Source organism: Nymphaea colorata, chromosome 12 (assembly GCF_008831285.2).
Source record: "Nymphaea colorata isolate Beijing-Zhang1983 chromosome 12, ASM883128v2, whole genome shotgun sequence".
Taxonomy (NCBI): domain Eukaryota; kingdom Viridiplantae; phylum Streptophyta; class Magnoliopsida; order Nymphaeales; family Nymphaeaceae; genus Nymphaea; species Nymphaea colorata.
In genome coordinates this window covers 16,496,359-16,518,639 of record NC_045149.1, presented here as the reverse complement: position 1 = coordinate 16,518,639, position 22,281 = coordinate 16,496,359, and the positions used below count along the sequence as shown (strand labels likewise).

The 22,281-nt window shown below is 38.5% G+C and overlaps 2 protein-coding genes across 2 annotated transcripts; both read left to right on the top strand.

The window, feature by feature from the left end:
- Window positions 1-5,577: 5,577 nt before the first annotated feature.
- Window positions 5,578-8,719, top strand: LOC116265544 (F-box protein At5g51380-like). The gene is made up of 2 exons (XM_031646225.2): window positions 5,578-6,929; window positions 7,954-8,719. The coding sequence occupies exons 1-2, from the start codon at window positions 5,707-5,709 to the stop codon at window positions 8,219-8,221; spliced, it is 1,491 nt and encodes a 496-aa protein (XP_031502085.1). The 5' UTR covers window positions 5,578-5,706; the 3' UTR covers window positions 8,222-8,719.
- A 2,448-nt stretch (window positions 8,720-11,167) lies between these two features.
- LOC116265543 (T-complex protein 1 subunit alpha) lies at window positions 11,168-22,155 on the top strand. The gene is made up of 17 exons (XM_031646224.2): window positions 11,168-11,431; window positions 11,515-11,579; window positions 13,445-13,534; window positions 13,728-13,814; window positions 13,933-13,992; window positions 14,077-14,127; window positions 15,487-15,582; window positions 16,671-16,736; window positions 17,929-18,146; window positions 18,304-18,400; window positions 18,490-18,576; window positions 19,525-19,659; window positions 19,767-19,871; window positions 20,392-20,520; window positions 20,608-20,711; window positions 21,629-21,719; window positions 21,836-22,155. The coding sequence occupies exons 1-17, from the start codon at window positions 11,359-11,361 to the stop codon at window positions 21,917-21,919; spliced, it is 1,638 nt and encodes a 545-aa protein (XP_031502084.1). The 5' UTR covers window positions 11,168-11,358; the 3' UTR covers window positions 21,920-22,155.
- The last annotated feature ends 126 nt before the right edge of the window (window positions 22,156-22,281 follow it).

Sequence of the window (22,281 nt, the reverse complement as noted above, 5' to 3'; positions counted from 1 at the left end):
CCACATAAGTATCGCTAGATTTCTTTATCGCTTCCCCTTTCCATTGCAGCGGATGAATGTGAGGGGGGGGTCCAGTCTAGGGGCACGCCTCAAAGGCAAATTGCACGGCCTCTACATGAACAAAGTCACCACCAGTTAGGCTGCCGGAAAACCAGATTTCGGAAAACCAGATTTCATCCAAACTACACTTAAAAACTGCCTATAACTTCTTTTCCTTGTCTTTGTAGTTTTTCTTTTTTTTTTCTCAATACGAATGTAAAATAAATGAACATCTGGGATATTGGTAGAGAGGGGATCGGCCTTTTCGAAACTGAACATCTCCTCATTTATTATTTTAAAAAATAAATGAAAAAGAAAAATATTGGTAGCGGTTGCAAGGTGATCGCAGTAAATGTTGAATGCAACTGATCATTGAGAGCTAACAGACGTGTCGGTCAGCCATGGTTTGTGATCCAGATTGTAGATTGCGAACACAAGACGACATCTGGGAAGCGACATTCTCTCTCGATCCAATATCCGCCCATCGGGCAAGTGACAAAATTCCCCAGTTTTCTAAACAAAAACCAGGTTTCCGAAAATAAAACTTGATTTTACTACAAAAAAAAAAACATCTTTCAAAAATGTTTGGATGACAATTATTTACAAAAAAATTGGTTTTTCACCTAAACACAAAAATATAATTTTAAAAACCACTTTAAAAACTTGGTTTTCACTAACCAAGTTTTTTTAAAAACTGGGTTTTGGAGGGTGTCATCCCTCTAGTTTTCTCAAAATCTGGTTTTCTGAAAAACCTGCCTTCCTACAGGTTTTTCATGCTCTGATTTTTTTTTCCCTAAACCAAGTTTTTCACATGTCATCCAAACTAAGTTTACAAAACTGACTTTTTAACCAAGTTTTCAAAAAAATCCGCTTTCCATGAAACCAAGCTTTTGGAGGTTGTCATCCAAACAATCCCCAAGTGTTTCTTCTTTTGCTTTCAGCCGAGAAGACCTCGATCAGCGACGATCATATAATCGGCCAAGTCACTTTCTCTTGCAGATTAGTACCAAACGAATGGGGGATTTTTTGCACAAAGCAGAATCATGGGGGCTTTGCACAAATCACTCACTCGCAAGCAAGAACATTAGGTTGATAGTATCTATCAATCAAGATGGTACTTCATCATGCTTTCTTGAATTCATACTCCAATACCAAGCTAAAAGTTTGTAGTTTTTAGAACTTTCCCTTCCCTAAGTTTGTAAATTGAATCCGCCACGCTACCAATTTGGCAAATCGGTTGATTTCAGTTTAATCAAATCGATTACTAACACGCAAAAAATATCATTGTATTTATTTTTAAACATAATTAAAATTTAACAATAAAGTATGTTAAAATCATTTTCAAAAAAAAAAAAAGAAGATGGTCGATGTATCACCCTAAGAATCAAATTAAATCGAATTGCCACCTATTTGATTCCAATTGAACCTTTCAGTCCCATTCTTATAACACCTGGAACAAAATATTTATCCATGTCTTAAAATCTTAGTTTTATTGCAAAATAGAATTTATATAATTTAGAGGTCCAAACGAGCTCCGTTTTTTAGCTTAGAAACGAACAATATTGAAAATTCAAACTTTCAAAGTCTACCATGCATCGATGGACATGTGAACGTATCGGATTTAGGCACGATATATATAATTACCATGTACTATTTCAGAGTGCTCGAATATTGCCTAATCAGGATTGAATGTAGATGAAAAATGAAGAGTATCAATACTGATGGTAGACAATGATATTTATAAATAAAATACGCGAGTCTGCCGGAATCGCAGACCCATGATCAGCAGTGTGGGAGAAAATCTGAATCAATTGAGTGGACATATATTGGATCCGTAATTTGCCATATTCAACTAAGCAGGATTCGGTTTGAGATCAGATGTCAGATAATATCTGATCCCTTGACATCTCCAATCAAAAAGCGCCTCACTAATTTTTTGAAAATATCCAAACAAGAGTATGAGGAACATATGAATGTGACATCACATGCATATGTCCCAAACACATGGAGCATGCCAATTTCTTTGCAGCATTCACTAAGAATATTGGTACATCAGATGACATGACATGGATTAAATTGGATTATATAGTTCGGCTGGACGCGATATCCTTTTTCCCATTTTTTCAGATCATGGAAATAGAAGCTTAAAAGAGAACAAAAATTTAGACTCATCTTCTTATTGCTTTCATGAATCACATGAACTTGGATCCTTTTTTGTGCTTTTAGGTAGTGACCTGCTTTCTGGGGGGGCACCAAGTTGCCATGATCACTAGATTGTTAAGCAGAGAACGCCAAACTTAATTCTTGAACTTTTTAATTTATGAGATTCTTTTTTCAATTGAAGGTAGACCTTCACTAAATAGAACTCGGCTTGAGCCTTGGCTGGTAGATTTGCAGCTTGAAACACGATGGAGGTCAAGTGTTCGGAGATTACCTATCTGTTTCCTCTCTGTATATATCTGAACCATATGTTGTATCAGCAAATTCTTTGTTTAATTAATTTTATTAACGCATCTGTCGATACCAGGCGGCCGTATGACATACCCATGGATCATTCCTACCAGCAGCAGAATGCCCCTAGCTCGTCGGCGCTTGCCAAAAACGCCGGTAACAGAAATAAAACTCTGCGGTAACAGGCGGCGAAAGATGACGGCAATTCTACGCCGGGAAAGATAAAGGGGAAGGCAGGGCTTGATGCATCTGAAAGGCCGGGGAGCTTCTCATTTATTCCATTCCGGTAGTATTATGGATCTTACGTCTTCAGGCACGTAGACGGCGTGCTTGGCCATTTCCAATGATCATGATAGATGATGCAGCCAACGGGGGACAAGATTCATGCTGATATTGCTGAATAGTCTTTTCATTGGAAAGTAGATGATGGAAATCCTAAATCTATTTTTGGGAAGTGATCATACGGTTTAATGGGAGATTACAAAATAGCAACTGAGCGAGACTTCAACCAAGGCTGCTTAGAACTGCACGTTCCATCAAACTGATATGAAATTCTCCAAATCTATTCTATGAACTTGTTTTAAATATTGGAGCCGATTCATCAAACACTAGTTCGTTTTCTAAATATTTTTATGGCTCTTTATTTAAAAGCCAATGTATATATATATATATATATATATATTCATAACTGATTGATTTGGCTGAATTGGCTTTTGGCTGATTCGATTTTTTCTTTTATGTCCAAATTTTTCGATTAAAGATCATAATTCATACAAAATAAATGAACTTTTCGATGTTTTTACCCAACCCCTTAGTTATAAGGTTTGCTTTTGGTGTTTCGAGAACATCTTTTGCACGAGTACCCACAATACCGTCTTTACCCGAACTATCACGGATATTGATCTCAGTTGCAACTCTCAGGAGGAGTAGGGACATTACAATGGATCTGGATCCGTCAAAGGTTGTTCCTTTTTCACGTGTAACATGAGATCACCAGTTGATGATCTAGTGTTGTCGGCGAGCTTCCACCTCATTTTCACAAGAAAAAGGGACGCACCAGTTGCGTATCACAAGAAAACATGTTGTAGCTAGATCGGGTCTGAATCGGGTTTGATACAAATAAAAAAAATTATCGAAACGCTCTATTAGATCCGACCCGTTTGCTGCCCTTTTCAAACTAGGTATTTGAATAAATACCACGCATTAAGTTTAAGTCAGTTGACAACTACTTTTATTTTGTCATATGAAAACCACCCATCTCCTTTTTAAATGCATCTATGTTATTGGTTTTTCTAAAAAGATTAATTTAATTAACAATTTAATCTCAAGGATGACAATAAAAATTTTGTAGTATTACAAGCACAGCAGTTATATATCCCTTAGTGAAAGGGATACAGCAGAACAGGAAGGTAAGCCTTGATTAGTAGAAGTTATGGGGTCTGTATTACAAAACATGTGTTAGATGCCAAGACCCAGTACACTACTTTTTTTAGAGTGTAAGAAGGTCCTGAAGCATACTTTGTGAATTCTATGGAAGAGACACACAAGAGAAAGGGGGGCTACGACCTCTCTTCAGACCGGTGAAAAAATAACCACATACTCAAAAAAGAAAAAAAAAAAAGAAGAAGAAGATGTGTTTTTATGAATGTTGTTCATAGATCCGACAATCAAATGTTGGACATAGCTTATAATATTTCTTGGAACAAAAGCATGATACTCTTGAAATATGTGCTTTAAAAACCTGTTCCAACAACAAAATTTTATCTTGACAAAGTGCCCTTTAAGTCCATAAATTGCTCCATTAACCAATTATAAATATACTCAGATATATTTTTCTTTATACAAAAGGACTGGATAGCAAATGGTTAGTGTTGAGCTTTTAAACAATGTGTTCGACTTGGAAAGAGATCATCAAGAACACACCTACCTAGTGTTTCATGCAACAAGCACTAGTCTCGCAAGCTATCGTTGAAAATATTAATGACATAATATCGAAAGGGTGCCCTTCTTGTCACTAGTCTTCAAATCTTGATCTAGTTCAACTGTTCAAGTATTGACGATTTGGATTCCAATAGCAATCCCCATTGGGCAGCGATAGAACCAATATGGTGACCATCATTATTTACTGGTCCACATCGGCCGAAGATAGGCGTGGTATGTGGTTCGATGTGGGAACTAGATATCAACTAAATCGGCTGTTACATAGCTCCCAATACAATAAAGAAGCAATCAAACCTTAACTTTTATTCAGAAACTATTTTTTTTATACTTGATACATGCATATGCATTTCACTTGTATAAGAAATGATTTTCATGGTCTTAGGGTTAGATTAGAGGTGGATGAAGACGTGCTTTTCTAGTTGATTCTCATAAATACTATGCTTTTGCATCTTAAATAACGAGATGTCAAACTAACTTATGAGGCCATTAAGCTTACCAACTATATGACACATTTCAAATTATTTTTTAAAATTCAAGCATTAGAAAGAAAGTGGTGATACTTTTGAGAACATACGACGGCGGCCTGTACGGACGCTCACCCGCTTCGAAATATTGGTTGCGGGTGGCTTGTTGGTCGGAGAGGCGGGTTTGGCGTCACCTAAATCCTCGCCGACCTCTCGAAACCTGGCTGGATGAGTAGTGCCCAGTTCCTCATCTGGCTCGCGCTTCCCTTGAGGGGAGCCGAGCCCACTCTTCAGCTCTCCACGCGCCGTTCCCCTCGTTATTGGAAAGCCCCAACGGTACAAAATTCCCCATTTTCGAGTCGCCAACGGATACAAAGGACTTTCGGAATATGCTCCTAAAAATTCATTGTTCTCAATTAAATGACCGAAATACCCCTGCATGTGTATGTCTCGTCTTTGGAATATTTTGAGCCCGAATGATAAAAAGAATCGAAACTTAAAAGAAAGGGTTCGGATTCAAACCAACAAATTACCTCTCAAAAGGTACGAACGAAATTACTCAAAGCAACGTTAGACATTTTGTCAACAGACTTAAGGGCAGATAGGTCTTTCAACGCTTCTCGATCCAAATTGGATGAGAGAGCAAAGGCGTAGTCAGCTTCTCTGTTGATGCAAAATGCAAGCTGCGTTCGTTTTGCTAGATATATAATTTCGTTGTTTCTGCTAAGAAAAGGGAGGACAAAGGGAGAGATAAGGGGCGGTCAATGCAGATGGTGCTCCTTGTTTCCCCCCAATCTCTTCTTCATCCCCAATGCCGTCTTTCAATCCCCCCAAAAAACCAAGCAACCCCTGGAAGCCCCCAAAGAGCAGCTGGGTCCCCGCCTTCTTCCTCACCCGCAACCCAAAAACCCTAAACAACCATGTCTTCTTCAAGATGCAGCTAGAGGAAGACCAACAGGGGAAAAGAAGAAGTGACCTCTCTCTCCTTCTCTCCGACCAGATCCTTGCAGGAATCCTCTCCAAGCTTCCTCTCCCTCAGCTGTCGTGCTCTCTTGTCTGCAAGAGATGGTGCAGGATCCATGGCTCCCTCCTCCAGTCTTTGAAACTTCACGATTGGAGCTTCCTAGAGCGTGGTAGAATGGTTTCCAGGTTCCCTAACCTCACAGATGTGGATTTGATCAACGCTTGCATCAAAAGGGTGCCCACCTCTAATTGGGGTCTGGTTCTCACCCACTCGATGGTCACCATTCCCCTGGATACCTCGGATCTTGATCTCTCCGGCGAGCTTCTCGGTGAGGGGAGGAGGTTGGTGCCGGAATCGCTGGATCAAGGATTGAGGGCACTCGCTAGAGGGTGCCCTAATCTTCGAAGGCTCAGGGTGGTTGATGTCTCCAGACCAATTGATGACGAAGGTAGGGCGTTTTCGACGGCCGATGGCTACGAGGGTAAGGCGTTGGACACGGGGTTGTCTATGATCGCGGCCGAATGCTTGATGCTCCAGGAGTTGGAGCTGCACCAATGCACGGATTTCTCGTTGAGGTCAATCTCGAATTGCAGAAACTTGCAGGTGTTGAAGGTTGTGGGATGCTCGGAAGGGCTGTATGGGTCGGTGGTTTCGGACGTTGGTCTGACGACTTTGGCTCATGGATGCAAGAGGTTGGTGAAATTGGAGTTGTGCGGGTGCGAGGGCAGCTACGACGGGATCAGCGCGATCGGAATGTGTTGTTTCATGTTGGAAGAGCTCACGTTGTGCGATCACAGGATGGAAGGCGGATGGATAGCCGGGTTGAAGTCCTGCGGGAACTTGAAGAGCCTGAGGTTGCAGAGCTGCAGGAGGATAGATTCAGATCCAGGTCCCGCCGAACACCTGGGGTTGTGCCCGACATTGGAGAAGTTACAACTGCAGAGGTGCAATGTGCGCGACAAGCAGGGCATGAGCGCGCTGTTTACTGTTTGTGGGACCGTGAAAGAGCTTGAGTTTCAGGATTGTTGGGGTTTGGAGGATGAGATCTTTAGCATTGGTAGCTGCTGCAGGTATGTGTGGTTGTTGGGATGATTGTAGGATTTCAATCTTATTTATTGCTGACATTTGGCGCTTCATTGATGTGTCATGATTAGTACGATGTTCCTAGTTTTCTTGGTATTTTGGCTGGAATGCATTAGGAGGATATTCTTGAACGTAACATTGCCCCATGAAGCACTTACATCATAAAATGCTAAGGGCTAATTGCGAGTTTGAGTGTATTGTCTTTGTTTCTCAGCTTTCTCTAGATGTTGGCAGCGTTTTCTTGACCTTTGCCAGTAACTTGTAAATGCAATCTGTGATTACAGATACATCTGACATTAGTACCATTAGAATGTCTAATTATATAATGCTTGGCAATTCTGGGTGTCTTGAATATCTTAGTTTTGTCCTTTCTCCAAATTTTGGCTTTTGTAGGAGGGTTGGAGTATTTCATGATCTATAGCATAATGGACATTGTCGTGGAAGAGTAGAGCCGTTCAATTTAGATCATAATATGAGGTGACACGAAAATTGTATCTACCACGGGCTCTGATTTTTCTTTTCTGGTTGAGACATATGATTAACCAACGCATATGAATCGCCACTAGCTAGTTGCCTTGAACCGATCTGAAGTACACAGTTCTTTCAGTTAGATCAGTAACATAAACCATACCTCGAAATAAATTTCATTGCAATATCGTAGGAAGTGGTTCAGTTGTGTGAATTAAGTCTCTAAGACGTTATTTTTTGTGCGTTGTGTAGCAGCTGATAAACTTTCTAGCAACCTCCCATTTTTATCATAAATTCCTAATTTGGTTCTCGACTTCTTATTCTTATCTAGGATTTTCTGAGCGTTTATAAATTAGTTGCTTAAATCTAATCAGTAAAACTTAGTTGTTGTAAATAAGTAAAATTAGATGTTGTAATCCGTCCAAGCAATGTCTTGTCCTCTTTCCTATTTCAAATTTTATGCAAACTCTTAACCTCGGACAAGCTAGGCCTGTCTGTTATTGTAAATGTTAAAGCACCGAACCGCTTTTACTTGTTTTGCAGGAGAGTGAAATCCTTATCATTGGAAGGCTGCTCTTTATTGACGACCGAGGGTCTGGAGTCTCTGGTTCTTTCTTGGAAGGAGCTTCAAAGGTTAAGGGTGGTGTCTTGTAACAATATAAAGGATATTGAAGTTACCCCTTCCTTAGCAAGTGTTTTTTCAGTCCTTAAAGAGTTGAAATGGCGACCAGACACCAAATCTGTTCTTGCAGATTCCCTTTTTGGGACTGGAATGGGAGGCAAAGGTGGAAAGTTTTTTAAGAGGGTATAGGTTTCTAAATCTTCAATCTCTGCTTGCCAAGAAGGTAGACATCATGTCTGTTGTATTGTAATCAACTCATAGTTTAGCTGTCCGTTTCCAGTGATACAATTAATAGAAGAAGGTGCTTCTCAATGCTGCCTGCAGTTCTGGTGAAGGGAGAAACTGATGATTTGTGATGCACAATTTCATCCATTTCACATAACAATCTTCTCTTTTGCAGTGGGACTTCTGTATCTTTCCATTTCAAACTCTGCTCACCTTGAAAGATGTAACAGCTACCTTTCATTTTCTGCCCTTTGTATCTTAGTCATTAGAAAAAGTGGGATTGGCGGGATGGCGGATGAAGCAAAGGTTGCTGCTATCGCATTGAACTGCTGCAACAATCTTTTCTGCTTATGTTTTTGACATACATATAGGACCATTAGTTTTCTACACTGTAAGCACATTATTCATCGATACAGACAGTTTGCATCTTCTTTATCAAATCTACTGTATCTTTTGGTGACATTTCTCACCTTCATGCAATTTCATTGAGCATTTCAGCAAGTTCGCAATTTATGGGTTTCTATTTTACTCAACTGCTAACTCTTTTCCCTGGTTAACAACGCAAAACTGCATTCGTCATACATTAAAGCAGATTTAAGTTCTGGACATTGTTACGGGTACATGTAGCTGTTTCTCAAGCTGATATTATTGAGCTTGTAGAAAGACTTGGTATTGTACACATATGTTTCTTCCCGTGTGTCATGCAGAAATGACATTAAGATCAAGTGGATGCATCTGACGATGGAGTTCCAAGGCAAGTAACTTTCACATTCTATTCTAAGTGCCTGAACAGTAGACAACTGCCAGTTGTTGTCTGTGAAGACTATTTGTGACTGCAGGTATCCACATTAAATGTTACCTTCATAAAAGCAGTGAACCCTATACTTCCAAATGCCTATTAAAGGTTTGTGCTTGTACATGCCTTACAGCAGCTGCAAGATTCGCAGGATTAGGATACCTCGTGATCAAAGCAACAAGCTGTTGTTTGCCTCTCCGTGAGCGTTAACTATTCAAGCTCTATTTTTGAACAAGATACTGAAGATCCTCTGTCTGTGTAGAAATCCTCCCTCTCAAAAGCAGCCTAGACGGGGAGAGATGGGGTGGGAGGTGTTAGTTGCTCATTTCACATGTTATACCATGAAGAGTATAAATTTAGCATATTTTCTAAAAGCATTACTACCTCTGAAGATCTTACTGAATCAAAGATGTAACCATTAAGATTTATGAATATAGGTGATTTCATTAATGCAAGGTGATCTCTCTCTCTCTCTCTCTCTCTCTCTCTCTATCTATCTATCTATCTCTCTGTGTGTGTGTGTGTTCTCTCTACACTGCCACCTGCTCTAAAAGCTTGGCATAAGAGAGTAATTCTTTTCAACTTTGTTAGAAGCAAAGATATAGAATTAAATTGCAAATAGATGCCACTGTGGGTAAGGTACAAGTAACTCGGAGTAATAGTTGCTTGTATTTCAGTCAGATTGTCCTACTATGTTTGATTGAACATTCTGTGATTTGGAATAGTGAATTCCACATTAAAGTATTTCATGTGCTAATGGCTTTCCTTCATCATGGACGTCGCCTGGCCTTTTTGTTTTCTCCTTATGCTTCTGCTTGGGCTCAACTTGCATGCCACCAAAACCAAATTTTAGAGGAATTGGGTGTAGAGCAAAGAAGTTTGGGATATCAAAACACATTAGTGTTGGCATGAGGATCATCTGAAAATTTCTTGTCTTCCCTTTAATTCTTACCTCTGTATATGGAGTTTATCAAATGATCTCACGTGCATATCTTTTGGTGTTCATGCTGACGAGTAAATTGCATCCTATGTCCTGCTGGTCCTAGACTATCGATTTAAATGTGAAGATTTCAAGTAATGTTGGTTTTTTCAACCCAGTTAACCCAATATTCAAACGTTTAACTTTCAGGAACTCTTTTCATGCATCCATGAAAGGATGAAATTCTTGCAGCCACTCAACTGCTGTTTAAGTAAAAGATTTCCTTGAAAGGAATTTCTTTAACCATTAACTTCTTTGCCGATGTAATGAACTTGGCGCAGAGTTTGTTGCAAAGATTTTCAGTTTGTACTGTCTTTTCGGTGTTCAAAGAAATGGTCAGTGGCATTTTTTTTGTTGGTCCGCCAAACTTTGGGGCTTTTTTCTGTAGAAACTTCAATTATGCTGCCGATCAAGGAAACAATCAGTATCTTGTTTTTTCGTTTCTGTTTTTGCTTGTTTATTTCGTTCCTCCTCGTTTTTTGTCGTGATAAAGATACTTATAAAAGCCCTCGAACGATCCCGCCTCCTGCACTCGTAAGGGGAAACAAACCTTCGATGAATCTGACCATGCCCTATACGAAAACAAAAGTCCCATGGACTCTTGGTTACGGGATCTCGCGCTGCTGACAGTGTTTAGACAGTGTTGAGTTTGAGTAGAATGAGTATTTCATAGTATCAACAAAAGAGCATATGCCTTTTGCTTTTTGTGTTCATTTCAGCTTATATATTTGTACACAATAATAAAAAATTAAGAACAATTGAAATTTTTAAAATATTTTGTAAAGGTGAGTACATTATGTTGCATATCATGCCCAGGTACGAATGTCTGAAGCTGCTGAATCTGAGCACAACCATAAATAGCAAGACTGAGTCGGACCCGGAAATCCTGTTTTTCTTATTAATAAGTGGATTAAGTGTTTTGCACTTAAGGAGCAATTTGCATCGAATCATTCAGCGAATTGGTTGGATTTGTTAAACAAAATGTTTTTTAATTTTAGAAAAACCGAACTAAAAAAAACATGCGTAAAAAACCAACCACTTTAAGCACTAATGATAAGTACGCGTTAAATATTGAAATTTCCGTTTATCGGAGGAAAAAATCGGCAGGCTCTAGACTCTTCGCTTAAAAGCTCTCTCGGCACGTGCGAGTGGGAGGCGGGAGACGCTGTCGTGCCAAAACCCTTCGCTCCTCACTCTCCCTCTCTCTCAAAACCAGAGCGGCGCGAAAGGAGATCGGGACTAGGGTTTCCCATTCTCGGCGGGAAGGTTGGGCCAGAGCAACCGGAACATTTGGTGGCCGCCTGTCTTTTCCGGCTACCGGAGAAGATGGCGATCGTAGCTCAAACGCCCGATATAATGGGGGAGCGCCAATCCGGGCAAGACGTTCGCACTCAGAACGGTGCCATTTTTTTTTTCTTTTCTACCCGTTCTCTTTCGAGTTGGTTTTCTGGCCTCGAGGTTGATGTTCCCTACACTTTGCAGTGGTTGCTTGCCAAGCCGTCGCGAACATTGTCAAGTCGTCCCTCGGGCCCGTCGGTCTTGATAAAGTACGTGAAAAATCCGATGCTGTTATTTTCTTCTCCCCGCTCGGTTTGGCTCTGGTTCTGAGAGCGAGAACTGAAGTTTCTTTTCGTCTTGCTTGGTCTTCTGCGTTGTTTCTTTCTTATTAGGACAAAGTCGATAATGAAGCTCTTGGATTTTTCCGATAAGCTTCTCGGCGTTAAGCTGGTGCTTTTAGTTTTTACGTCAATGACTATTAAGCTTCTCGTGATTATCCTGAAGCGATAGTTTGGTCGTACATTTGTTGTTAGTTTTGTTCATCCTACTTGCTCGTATGGATCTATTGTCACAAGAAGTTAGGGTTAATGTCATGCTTTAAAGATTGTACAGCTACTACTAGTACTAAATGCACCATCACCCCACCACTACTGTTATCTTCGTCGTTGTTATTTAGAAGTTGAATGGTAAAACCCATGAAATGGATATAAGCAAAAAGGATGAGCTATAATCATTTCAAACAACATGGAAAACAAATACATTAACTTATAGCAAGTTTGACAAAATGAATGATGAAAACTTAATTTAAGCAAAGAAACTGGGACAAATTGATGGGGATATTATCAAGTAAGTGTGAGTTGTTTCAGAATCCTATCGATTGTTATTATATCACATTCTAAGGTATGTCCATAAGAAATACCACATCTAGGGGAATATAAATTACGTAGTTTGTTGTCATTGTAATGTGCTTAAGGCCTTTAGCGGTAGAGTTAGCTTACTGACGAATCTCAGGGACGCTGTGTCTTCGTCACTTGTTGGCTTGTTGCCTTCAATCTGAGTCATCTGACACCAAATGTTGATGTGTCCTGAACGTGATGCTTGCTTGATGTCCAACCTACTTTACAATCTGGGGTTTGGTGAATATGTCAGGGGCAATGATTAGCAGTTTAGGCCTACCCTTTGTCACCATCAGAATTGTAAGTTGCGTGTGAGAAATATATCAATGCGTACCTTTGCGACAGATTTTAATTTTTTTAAAGTAATATAGTTTAAGTTTTATGACCTCCAATACAGGAATTAGGATGTATGCATAGGACACTAGAATCTAATTTCTCTTTGCCTGGATATCCACTTTGGTTGTAAATGGTAGTTTAATGTGTCTTTGCCTGGATATTCATTTTAGCAATTATGCACAGTTGTCTTGTTGTCCATTTTCTGGTTATCTTATTTACTTCTGTAGATGTTGAAGAAAAAATACAATGAGTATCTTGCAAAATGCTGTCTTAGCTGTTTCATATACTTTGGGTGGTTGTGGACATCTACCTCTTTATAATTGAAATATGTTGTTCGAATTGTTATGTGATTCTACCAAGAGCAACGGCAGATATCTCCTTCAGCTATTTTAGCTGACGCAGCCATGCAAATACCATGGTGTGACAACTACAGTGTTGACATGAGTAATTTTCTGAATGTGGTGGTACATGGTCTTTTGCATGCTTGCAGTGAAGTTGATGTAAAGCACTTGTAGTTCATCATGGACCCGGCTCCCTATTTTTCTACACATCCATGTATCAGTGCCTTCAAGTTTAGGAATGGTCTGATTTAACTGAACATTAATTCCTCTGAATTGTTTTCAGGATTGGCGAGTGGAAATATCTGTATCATGGTTTTAGATACACAAAAGTGTTTTGGTTTTATTGTTTACATGCAATTGTGCACAATTCCTAATAAGTATAGGAAGAAGATGTGCATTAAGTTAATGGGAATGGTGGCACTGGTGGACCACCGGCTACTTGTGTGTGTGTGTATCCTTTCCCACATAGATGCTACACAAATGCGTATAGAGATTCAGGTTGTCTGCACAAGCATACAAGAGATTTAGGTTGTTAGAAACTTAACCCTAATTCTTTTTCAGATGTTAGTTGATGATATTGGAGACGTTACTATTACTAATGATGGAGCAACAATACTCAAAATGTTAGAAGTGGAACACCCTGCTGCAAAGGTAAATAACTTGCAATTATAGTTGCAGTTAAGCTGGAATTATATTTAAGATTTAGCTTTCTCCTCCATCTTTTTTTTTCTTTCCCTTTTCCTGGTAAAGGATATGTGCCCATAAGTTGGCTATTCTGCATCATATACCTTCTTTGGGTTTTGGTGAACTATTTCATGTGACATCACTGATCTGCTGTGTGCAGGTGCTGGTAGAGTTGGCTGAACTTCAAGATCGTGAAGTTGGAGATGGGACAACATCAGTGGTCATCGTAGCTGCTGAGTTGTTGAAGGTACCTTGCTAATCTGTCATGCACGAGTCATGACTTTTTTATCTTCATAGTTTTGGTATAATGGGCCAACATGGTGACTTTGTCCTTATTTGTCCCTTTTCCTTTCACTGTTTTGCAGAGAGCAAATGATCTTGTGAAAAGTAAGATCCATCCAACATCCATAATCAGTGGTTATAGAGTAAGTTCTTTGTTCATATAGAACTGATACTGCCTATGTTTTATATTAACTATACCAGTCTTTGACAACTTTTGATGTTTGCAGCTTGCTATGAGAGAAGCTTGCAAATATGTAGATGACAAGCTAGCAGTCAAGGCATGTCTCTTATGCTTTCATTATTATTTTTTGTAAATGCAAGGTCCAGTGACGAATTCAAATTGAATCATAATAAACCATCTGGCTATGTCTGCTGCTATCTGATATTTTCTGCAGAACCACAACAGGCTCGAAGGACTTTAACTTTTTGTTATTAAAAAAATAAAATTGGATTGATGGCCACCAAATATGATGTTTAGCAAAGTTGTGGTTCAGTAAGTTCATACTTTTACTATAAGAAGCCCTTATATGGTCTAATGGTCCCATAACTTGTGTAGCACAGGTAGGATGGTACTTACACAATAATATGCAAGAATGTAACAGTAATAAAGATAATTAAAGGCAAGTACATCTTTTGCCAAATCAGGTACAAAGAATTATTGGCAGTCAAGTTCCAGCAAGTTTAGCTCTTTATTCTTAGGTCCTCTATGATAGATTTACAAGTAGTTGGACCATCAAAGTTTATATAATTTCAATAATTCATGCGTTACTACTTACTAGTGGATGACTTTAAGCTAATCCCAATATTAGGGGGATATTTTGGCAGTATCATGTTGCTGTGCACTTCTTTGGTATATATATCGTATAACCAAATTACCAATGTTGTAAATATTGGTATCAGTGTCATATCTGCAAATATGTATCGTTATGTATTGGTCCGTCTTTCTCTATCTTTTGGTTTTCTGAATTTAAAAATAATTTCAAATATTTTAAATTGATTTCAGAAGTAAAAGTAAGAAAAGAAACCCACCCTATTTCTTTTTGTTGAAGGCCGAACACACTCACACATGGAGTTCTGGAAAGGGTTTTATAAAGGGTTGTCAATGGGCATCATCTGCAGTGGCATGTTTGATGGACAGGACTTTCCTCACCAGTCGCCTGAAGTACATCTCTACTTCAAACACAGGACAATTCATCCACATACAACTTCTCCACTAGTCAAACTTCCTGTGTTAAAAGATGGTGAAATTAGTTGTACTCTATGGGTTTAACTGCTTTTACCATGGAGAAGTTCTCCAAGGTGAGGGTGTCCTGGAAAATTCATTCAAACATGCCTGCAATGAAGCCTCAACCAATCATATCTTTAGCTAGTCAGATATGATTAGTTTGATTTGATTTTCATTAATTGCTTTTATGTTCTTCATGCTGTCTTTTTCTCTTTTGCTTATCCGTTGGAGTAATCTTGGTTTCATTTTGTTGGTTAGCTTACATATATATCTTATACTTTTGGTGGTTTTGCTAAATGAAATTTATTGAAAAATATAGTTCTTGTTCTTGCTTGTGTTCATCTCCTCTCTATTTTTCTTGACATAGTATTAGTTTTTGGTTACTTATGGCCAATTTTTCATTGACTGCTAGGTTGAGAAGTTGGGAAAAGATTCACTTATAAATTGTGCCAAGACAAGCATGTCTTCCAAGCTAGTTTCCAGTGACTCTGACTTTTTCGCAAACATGGTAAGCTTTTAGCTGTTTTTGTCAGTGCTAAAATGTGCATTTGGATTTGGGTGCTGGTGCTGCGTTGGTGATGCCTTTTCTTATGGCAGTTTAAGATCTTCTGTCTGCCATTATGCCATATCACGTCTCAGCTGACCACCTAAGATTAAAGTAATCCTAAAATTTTTAGATTAAGGTTATCTTCGTATCACCAAAACTGGCCCATGTAACAGGGATACCAATATTTAGAACTTTGATCTTTTTGATCTGGAATTATTCAGATTTATGTATGTTATATCATAACTTCGGAATTAGACAATTTTGGCTAATATTTGTTCAAAGTTGATTTTTGTGGGTTTTGTGAAGCTTGGACACATGCAGGCCCTTATGAAATAGCCTTGGGTTACAATGGTCAAAGGCTGCCTTTTTGTTTTTATTCATTTCATCAGATGAGGGGTTTGCTTTTTTAATTTCAGTAGTCAATATCAAAAGGATCAAGGTGTCATTACGAGAACAGTATGCCATCTTGCGATCTGGTCTACCTGTTCACACCATTGTCAAGTGACTCACATCGTCTTTCTTCATTCATACTTCTCTTCCTGTTATCTTGCTAGTGAGGCCAGGAACTTGTGGATGTTGAATTTGTCTAGGCTTTGCTTCAGGCGTCAGATCAAATTTGACTTCATGTAACAGAAAATATTATTCCACTATTCATGGGATCCTTTCTTTGAATACCTCTGATATTGTAAACCTTTTAGTGTCATTTGCTTGGATTCTATGCCTGGTGGAAAAGAGTTGTAATTTCATTGGTGTTGCATGTTTGACTAACACAGAATATTTTATTAATGAATTCTGTGGACTGGTGGTGTATTTTGATGTTGGCAGCAGGCTCATGCTTATAATTGTCGTGCATGTGCTTTTGCTGTAGTAATTGACACTTTGAGAACAGTCTATTTCAATCTTATTTTATGAAAAATTTCAGTTTAATTGGACTGATAGTGATTGTCATTTACATATTTGTCTTTCACTTTTTTTTCTTTTTCCTTTTATTTCTTGGGGTGATCTTGCTGTTATGATATGCTGACCATCTACTGTTCTAAAATCTTTAGGTTGTTGATGCTGTTCAAGCAGTTAAAATGACTAATGACAAAGGGGAAGTTAAATACCCGATCAAGGTCAGTTGGCGTGTGAACTTTGAGTTTTTAAATTCATTTGTTCACTGTTACTGGTTTCTAGTTTGGTAAGAAATCACATTAACTTTTCATACTTCGCAGAGATTAGCTTTGCAAACACCGTAACTTATTGAAATAATATATAGCAAGCAAATATGTGAGATAAAAGGGGAAAAGGGAGAAAAGTAAGCCAGTTCTTTTCTAGCTTGGTGTTCAAACTTGACTGCTATTAAATGCTCATTGTAAGGCAACACTTTTTAAAGATAAACTAGTATGTTATCTATAATGATATAGCCTATCCGTATGAAATTGATTTTTATGATAATTGACTAGTCAAAAAATATGGTATGTCACTTGTGATTGCATTTTTGTTTTCATTCATGTGCATCCGCACATGTACGTCTCAATGTGTATATGACTATATAGAAAGGGTTGCGTTGTTACAAGTTAAAGCCTTCTTTCTGCATTGCTACTGGATGTTAGATTGCCTCTTATGATACAGCTGCGTCTTGAACATTCATGATATACACCGCCAAGGATTATTAAATGGGTGATGTTCACCCAATCCTCCATCATGAATATGAAGAATCTTTTGTCATGTGATTGTCATAGCTGCCTAGTCTCAGAAAATAGAGTGACAATTTTCACTGCTGTCTGTGGACCTTCTCTGGCGTTATGATATTAATGGATATTATATCAGCAAAAAAAAAAAATCTACGATCTTGACATTTTAATATGGTGGCTCCCATCATTGCTGTTCCAACTTTTGCATTATCTGGCATGTAGCAGATGACTATTACCACTAGCTACTAGGTGGCATGTTCTGCATTAGTATTTGAACTGATTAAACTTTAAACGAGCTGATGGATGCGGGATGGAAATGTGGTTTTATCAAAATATGAGCTGTTGTGGTTTTCCTGATAAGTTATAAAGATCGTGTTTTATTTTTAAAAAAGTTTTTAACGTAATTTTTATGGTTTTTCGTTATGTTTCTTCTTATGGTTTGAAAAAGTTATAAAGATCGTGTCTTATGTTTTCGTTAAAAAAGTGTATAACATAATTAATATATCTCACCAAGGAATGGAAATTGACTAAGAGTGTTTTCTGCAGTATATTTTTTTTGATACGTGTGCAAATTTATGTCTTAGTCATATTTTGACCCAATTCTTTTTTTTTTATTTTTTGAAAATTTCAGGGGATCAATATTTTGAAAGCTCATGGGAAAAGTGCGAAGGACAGTTACCTGCTAAAAGGTTATGCTTTAAATACAGGACGTGCTGCACAAGGAATGCCTACAAGAGTAGCCCCAGCAAGAATTGCCTGTCTTGATTTCAATCTTCAGAAGACCAAGATGCAGCTTGGTGTCCAAGTGTTGGTTACTAATCCTAGGGAACTTGAAAAAATTCGCCAAAGGTAATACATCCATCAGAGATATTAACTAGAAAATGCATATGTTCTCTTGCAATTCTAGTGTATATTAGTTATTACTTGGTTTTGATTGCTTTAGAGTTCAGATATGTTTTAGCAATCTCTTGTTAGTAAGTTTTCTAAAGTAGTTTGATCTTCACAGGGAAGCTGATATAACAAAAGAGCGTATTCAGAAACTTCTAAAAGCTGGAGCTAATGTGATTCTAACAACTAAGGGCATTGATGACATGGCGCTCAAGGTATGTTCCCATTACAAACTATATCAGTCCATAAAATCTCTGTTCATCTTATTTACTAACATGTATGTCAATAAAAACATTCCTCTCAGTACTTTGTAGAAGCGGGTGCTATTGCTGTCAGGCGTGTTAGAAAAGATGATTTACGTCATGTGGCCAAGGCATCTGGTGCAACTCAGGTACCAGTTAAAAACTGTCTCTTAAACCTGATCCATTTTATCTAGAACCTGTACTAGAGGGTAGCTATATCTTTCTCTTAAATGCCGAAGTGTTTTCTCTGTTATTTTTGTGTCTGATCTACCTTTTTTGTATCTGATGTTGGGACAACTGTACTCTGTTCATATTAGTCATTATTTTCCTTGTGTGAAATGTTCGGACTAGTAGCTTTGAATGCCACCAGTGTAAAGCATGTATGTGTTGCTGTCTCTTGCTGACTATTTTTTGTTAAGCTTCTGCACTTGCTTCTCGTGCCGAAGTTATAGTAAGCACGTTGTTACTTGAACACATTGTGAGGCAGCTGAAGTGTTTGTTAAAAGTGTGTCATCGTGCATGATATATTTATGTCTAATGGAGCTTTCCCTACTTTCCTATTTGTGACTTCTGTGATGACCTGTCTCTGTGTTCCAAGGTCAGGCACCTGTTTCAATGATGCTATGAGCAATGGCAATTTCAAGTTGGACGGTGTATCTGTAAAGTGTATGAAGTAGCACAACTTCCTTTTGTAAGAAATCTCTTTAGGACAATGATGCATCCAGACAATTAACCTTTGAGGCACCAGAGATCCACCTCCTTATCATGTTGGGTAGGTCCATCCAGAATCCAAGGGTGTTAGCTTCTGGTTCCCACATGTGAATTTGGATCGCTAATCCTGTCCTAAATAGGTTTTTTTTTTGTGTTTGGCATATAAAATGTGACTTTTCAACATGATGAGATTTAGCTCTTCGAAATGCAAGAGCAGTTACAGTTCTAGCTACAAAGTAGTCAACGTATTTTATGCTGTATAAATCACAAAAAAGGTACCCAAGATTGATAATTTAGATTTCTGACTGCCTGTTGAATGCTTGTTGAATCTATATTTAGAATTATGATTTTTTTTTTCTAGTTATTTTTAATTAGTCGTTTTACAGGTTCTCACATTTGCTGACATGGAAGGGGAAGAGACATTTGATCCTTCATTTCTTGGATATGCTGATGAAGTAGCTGAGGAGCGTATTGCTGATGATGATGTCATCATGGTGAAAGGAACAAAGAATACAAGTGCCGTGAGTGCATGTTTCATTAGTATATCTTCTAATTATAATGTAAAAACAGCAAAACTGTTGATATATCACCAATGCTTGCTACTTTCTGTCGGTTTTTGTTTGGTCAGGTTTCGTTGGTCCTCAGAGGGGCAAATGATTACATGCTTGATGAGATGGAGAGATCGTTGCATGATGCCTTGTGCATTGTCAAGCGAACTCTTGAGTCGAATGCGGTATGTTTGACTGGCTTTTTGTGCGACCTGCTTTTGGAACATAACAAAATCTAAGGCATAATTAGAAATGGAAGGACACATTGCAACCGGTGAATGGGGGTAAATAAGTTGATTTATTGGTCTGTGAATTCTTCCGCACACCCAAATAATCTCCGATACTGTTAGTTTTCAAATGAAAGGCTGTGAAAAATTGTTTCAAGAACATGAGTGTTCTGTAAATTTGGAATCTAGATTGCACACTATTTGATTCTTGAACAACATGGAAGTTCAATATTAAAACTCACAAGTGTCCGACTATTTCCAATAGCCTAGTATAAGGCCGAAAACATAAATATGTGTCCAAGATCATGCCTCACTGTTATTCTTCCAGTGCAGGTCAGGGAGCCTTTCATTGTAGCCTAGTTTTCGTTTTTGTCCTTGTATTTGTAGTCTGTCTTTCCATCAATGCGTTCACAAGCTCTCTGAGATCATGAAACATGACCTTGTTTTTTGAAAGAATCTATTGGATCTGTTGGTGCAGGTAGTTGCTGGTGGTGGTGCTGTTGAGGCAGCTTTATCTGTATACTTGGAGCATTTTGCAACGTCACTGGGATCCAGAGAGCAACTAGCCATTGCAGAGTTTGCTGAGTCCCTTCTTATCATACCAAAGGTGCAATTTGGTATTTAACTTTATTCAGCTCCCATTTTTTAGTGTTGTTGCTGCTTCCTTGTTGACTGAAATTGCTGGTGATCTTAGGTGCTTGCTGTCAATGCTGCAAAAGATGCAACAGAATTAGTTGCTAAGTTACGTGCTTACCACCACACTGCACAGACAAAAGCTGAGAAGCAACATCTCTCTAGGTATGGCTCTTCCTTTCATGGTTGTCAATTATATTATTATTTTGGGTTGTGCTGACACGTGCCTAATGTGGTGGGCAGTTCCCCCACTTTCTTCAGTCAAATAAAAAGTTCTCAGCATTGACTGTGTATATTGAGCTGGTATTCTGCTAGGCTTCTCTTCCAAGTGTACTTCCAATGAAAGGACTTCCAAGTGTACTTGGTCCATTGAGTACATCAAAGACTTTGATCCCATTCACGTAATTGGACTTGGGTCTAGTTTGTTGCAATAGAAAAAAATTTTTAAACATGGTTCAAGTAACGTAACTCGGGTGCCATTTTCAATCATGCTAAGGGGCAAATTAAACATTGTTTTTCTTGGATGCAACACTCTTGTTCTTATTTACTGACACTTTGAGAAACTCTTTTTCTGTGTTTGGAGTGTTTAGGTTTGCTCATTCCTTTATAGCACATAATCAGGTTGGCCTGCCAGTTTAATGCTGGTAATTTGTGCTTGAAAAAAAACTCAACCCTACCGCAGGTTTTCTGCCTTTTGCATAGTACGTGCAAAACTGCAAATCCAGCGTGTTAATAATGTTCGATCCAATCAAGGGATGAGACATTGAGTTGCGGAGACTTCCTTTCACGATAATACATATATTAGGAGTAACTAGAGGACGGTATCTGTTTCATCCTGCTAGGTGATCGATCACCTGGATCCATTGCTCAGTTTAGGCAGTTGTGTGGATGACTAATTGTAACAATAATTGGCTGTTTATTTACTTGGCAATTACTTGCATTTTATCAGTTTCTGGAATCATCATAAGGCTGAACCGTTTTGTGGTCAGCTTTAGTCGTCTTTTTCACTTATTCTTTTTTCTTGCAATTAAGATTTCTTGATGTTGAAGGCTCTCGTGTTTTTGTTTTTGTTGGTTTTTAAGCATGGGTTTGGAGCTGTCGAAAGGAACGGTCCGGAACAATCTTGATGCTGGAGTTCTTGAACCAGCGATGAGCAAAGTTAAGATTATTCAGGTAGGTTAAAGGCCATGTTTATTAATTTGTTCTTCTAGCTAGATATCGTTGGGCATGCCTGTATTTTATCTACCATAATCACACTCTTTTTTTGCCTGTCTCTCCTGAATTTGCAGTTTGCAACTGAAGCAGCAATTACAATACTTCGAATTGATGACATGATCAAGCTTGTCAAAGATGAGCGGGACAATGAAGAGTAGAGAAACTAATCGATGTCCTGTTGGCGGCTAAAACAGTCAGTTTTGTAGGGCATTGTCGATGTCAAGTAATGAGGTGTCATCAAAGCTGTTGTTGGTGTTATTGTTTGGTTTTGTGATAATATGTGTTTCACATTTTTCTTGATGGTGTGGTAATTAATTATTACGAGGATTCGGATTTTGCAGAAAAGATATTTCGAGCTGCTTCCTTGGCTGGTGGTAGGAGGTTTTTTAGTGCCTCCCGTCTCCCTCTCTTCCTCTCGTTTTTAGCTTTTGCTTTTGCCTTCGTGGTCTCAGTTCCAACCCTTTAGACATGTAAGGAAGGTCTTCCTGTTCGTATAAGATTGCCTTGGGAATCTCAGTTG

Coding starts and splice junctions, on each gene's coding strand:
- LOC116265544 (XM_031646225.2), top strand. CDS start 5,707: ATGCCGTCTTTCAATCCCCCCAAAAAACCAAGCAACCCCTGGAAGCCC. Junction 6,930..7,953: donor AGCATTGGTAGCTGCTGCAG/GTATGTGTGGTT, acceptor CTTGTTTTGCAG/GAGAGTGAAATCCTTATCAT.
- LOC116265543 (XM_031646224.2), top strand. CDS start 11,359: ATGGCGATCGTAGCTCAAACGCCCGATATAATGGGGGAGCGCCAATCC. Junction 15,583..16,670: donor CTGACTTTTTCGCAAACATG/GTAAGCTTTTAG, acceptor TAAAATCTTTAG/GTTGTTGATGCTGTTCAAGC. Junction 16,737..17,928: donor AAGTTAAATACCCGATCAAG/GTCAGTTGGCGT, acceptor TGAAAATTTCAG/GGGATCAATATTTTGAAAGC.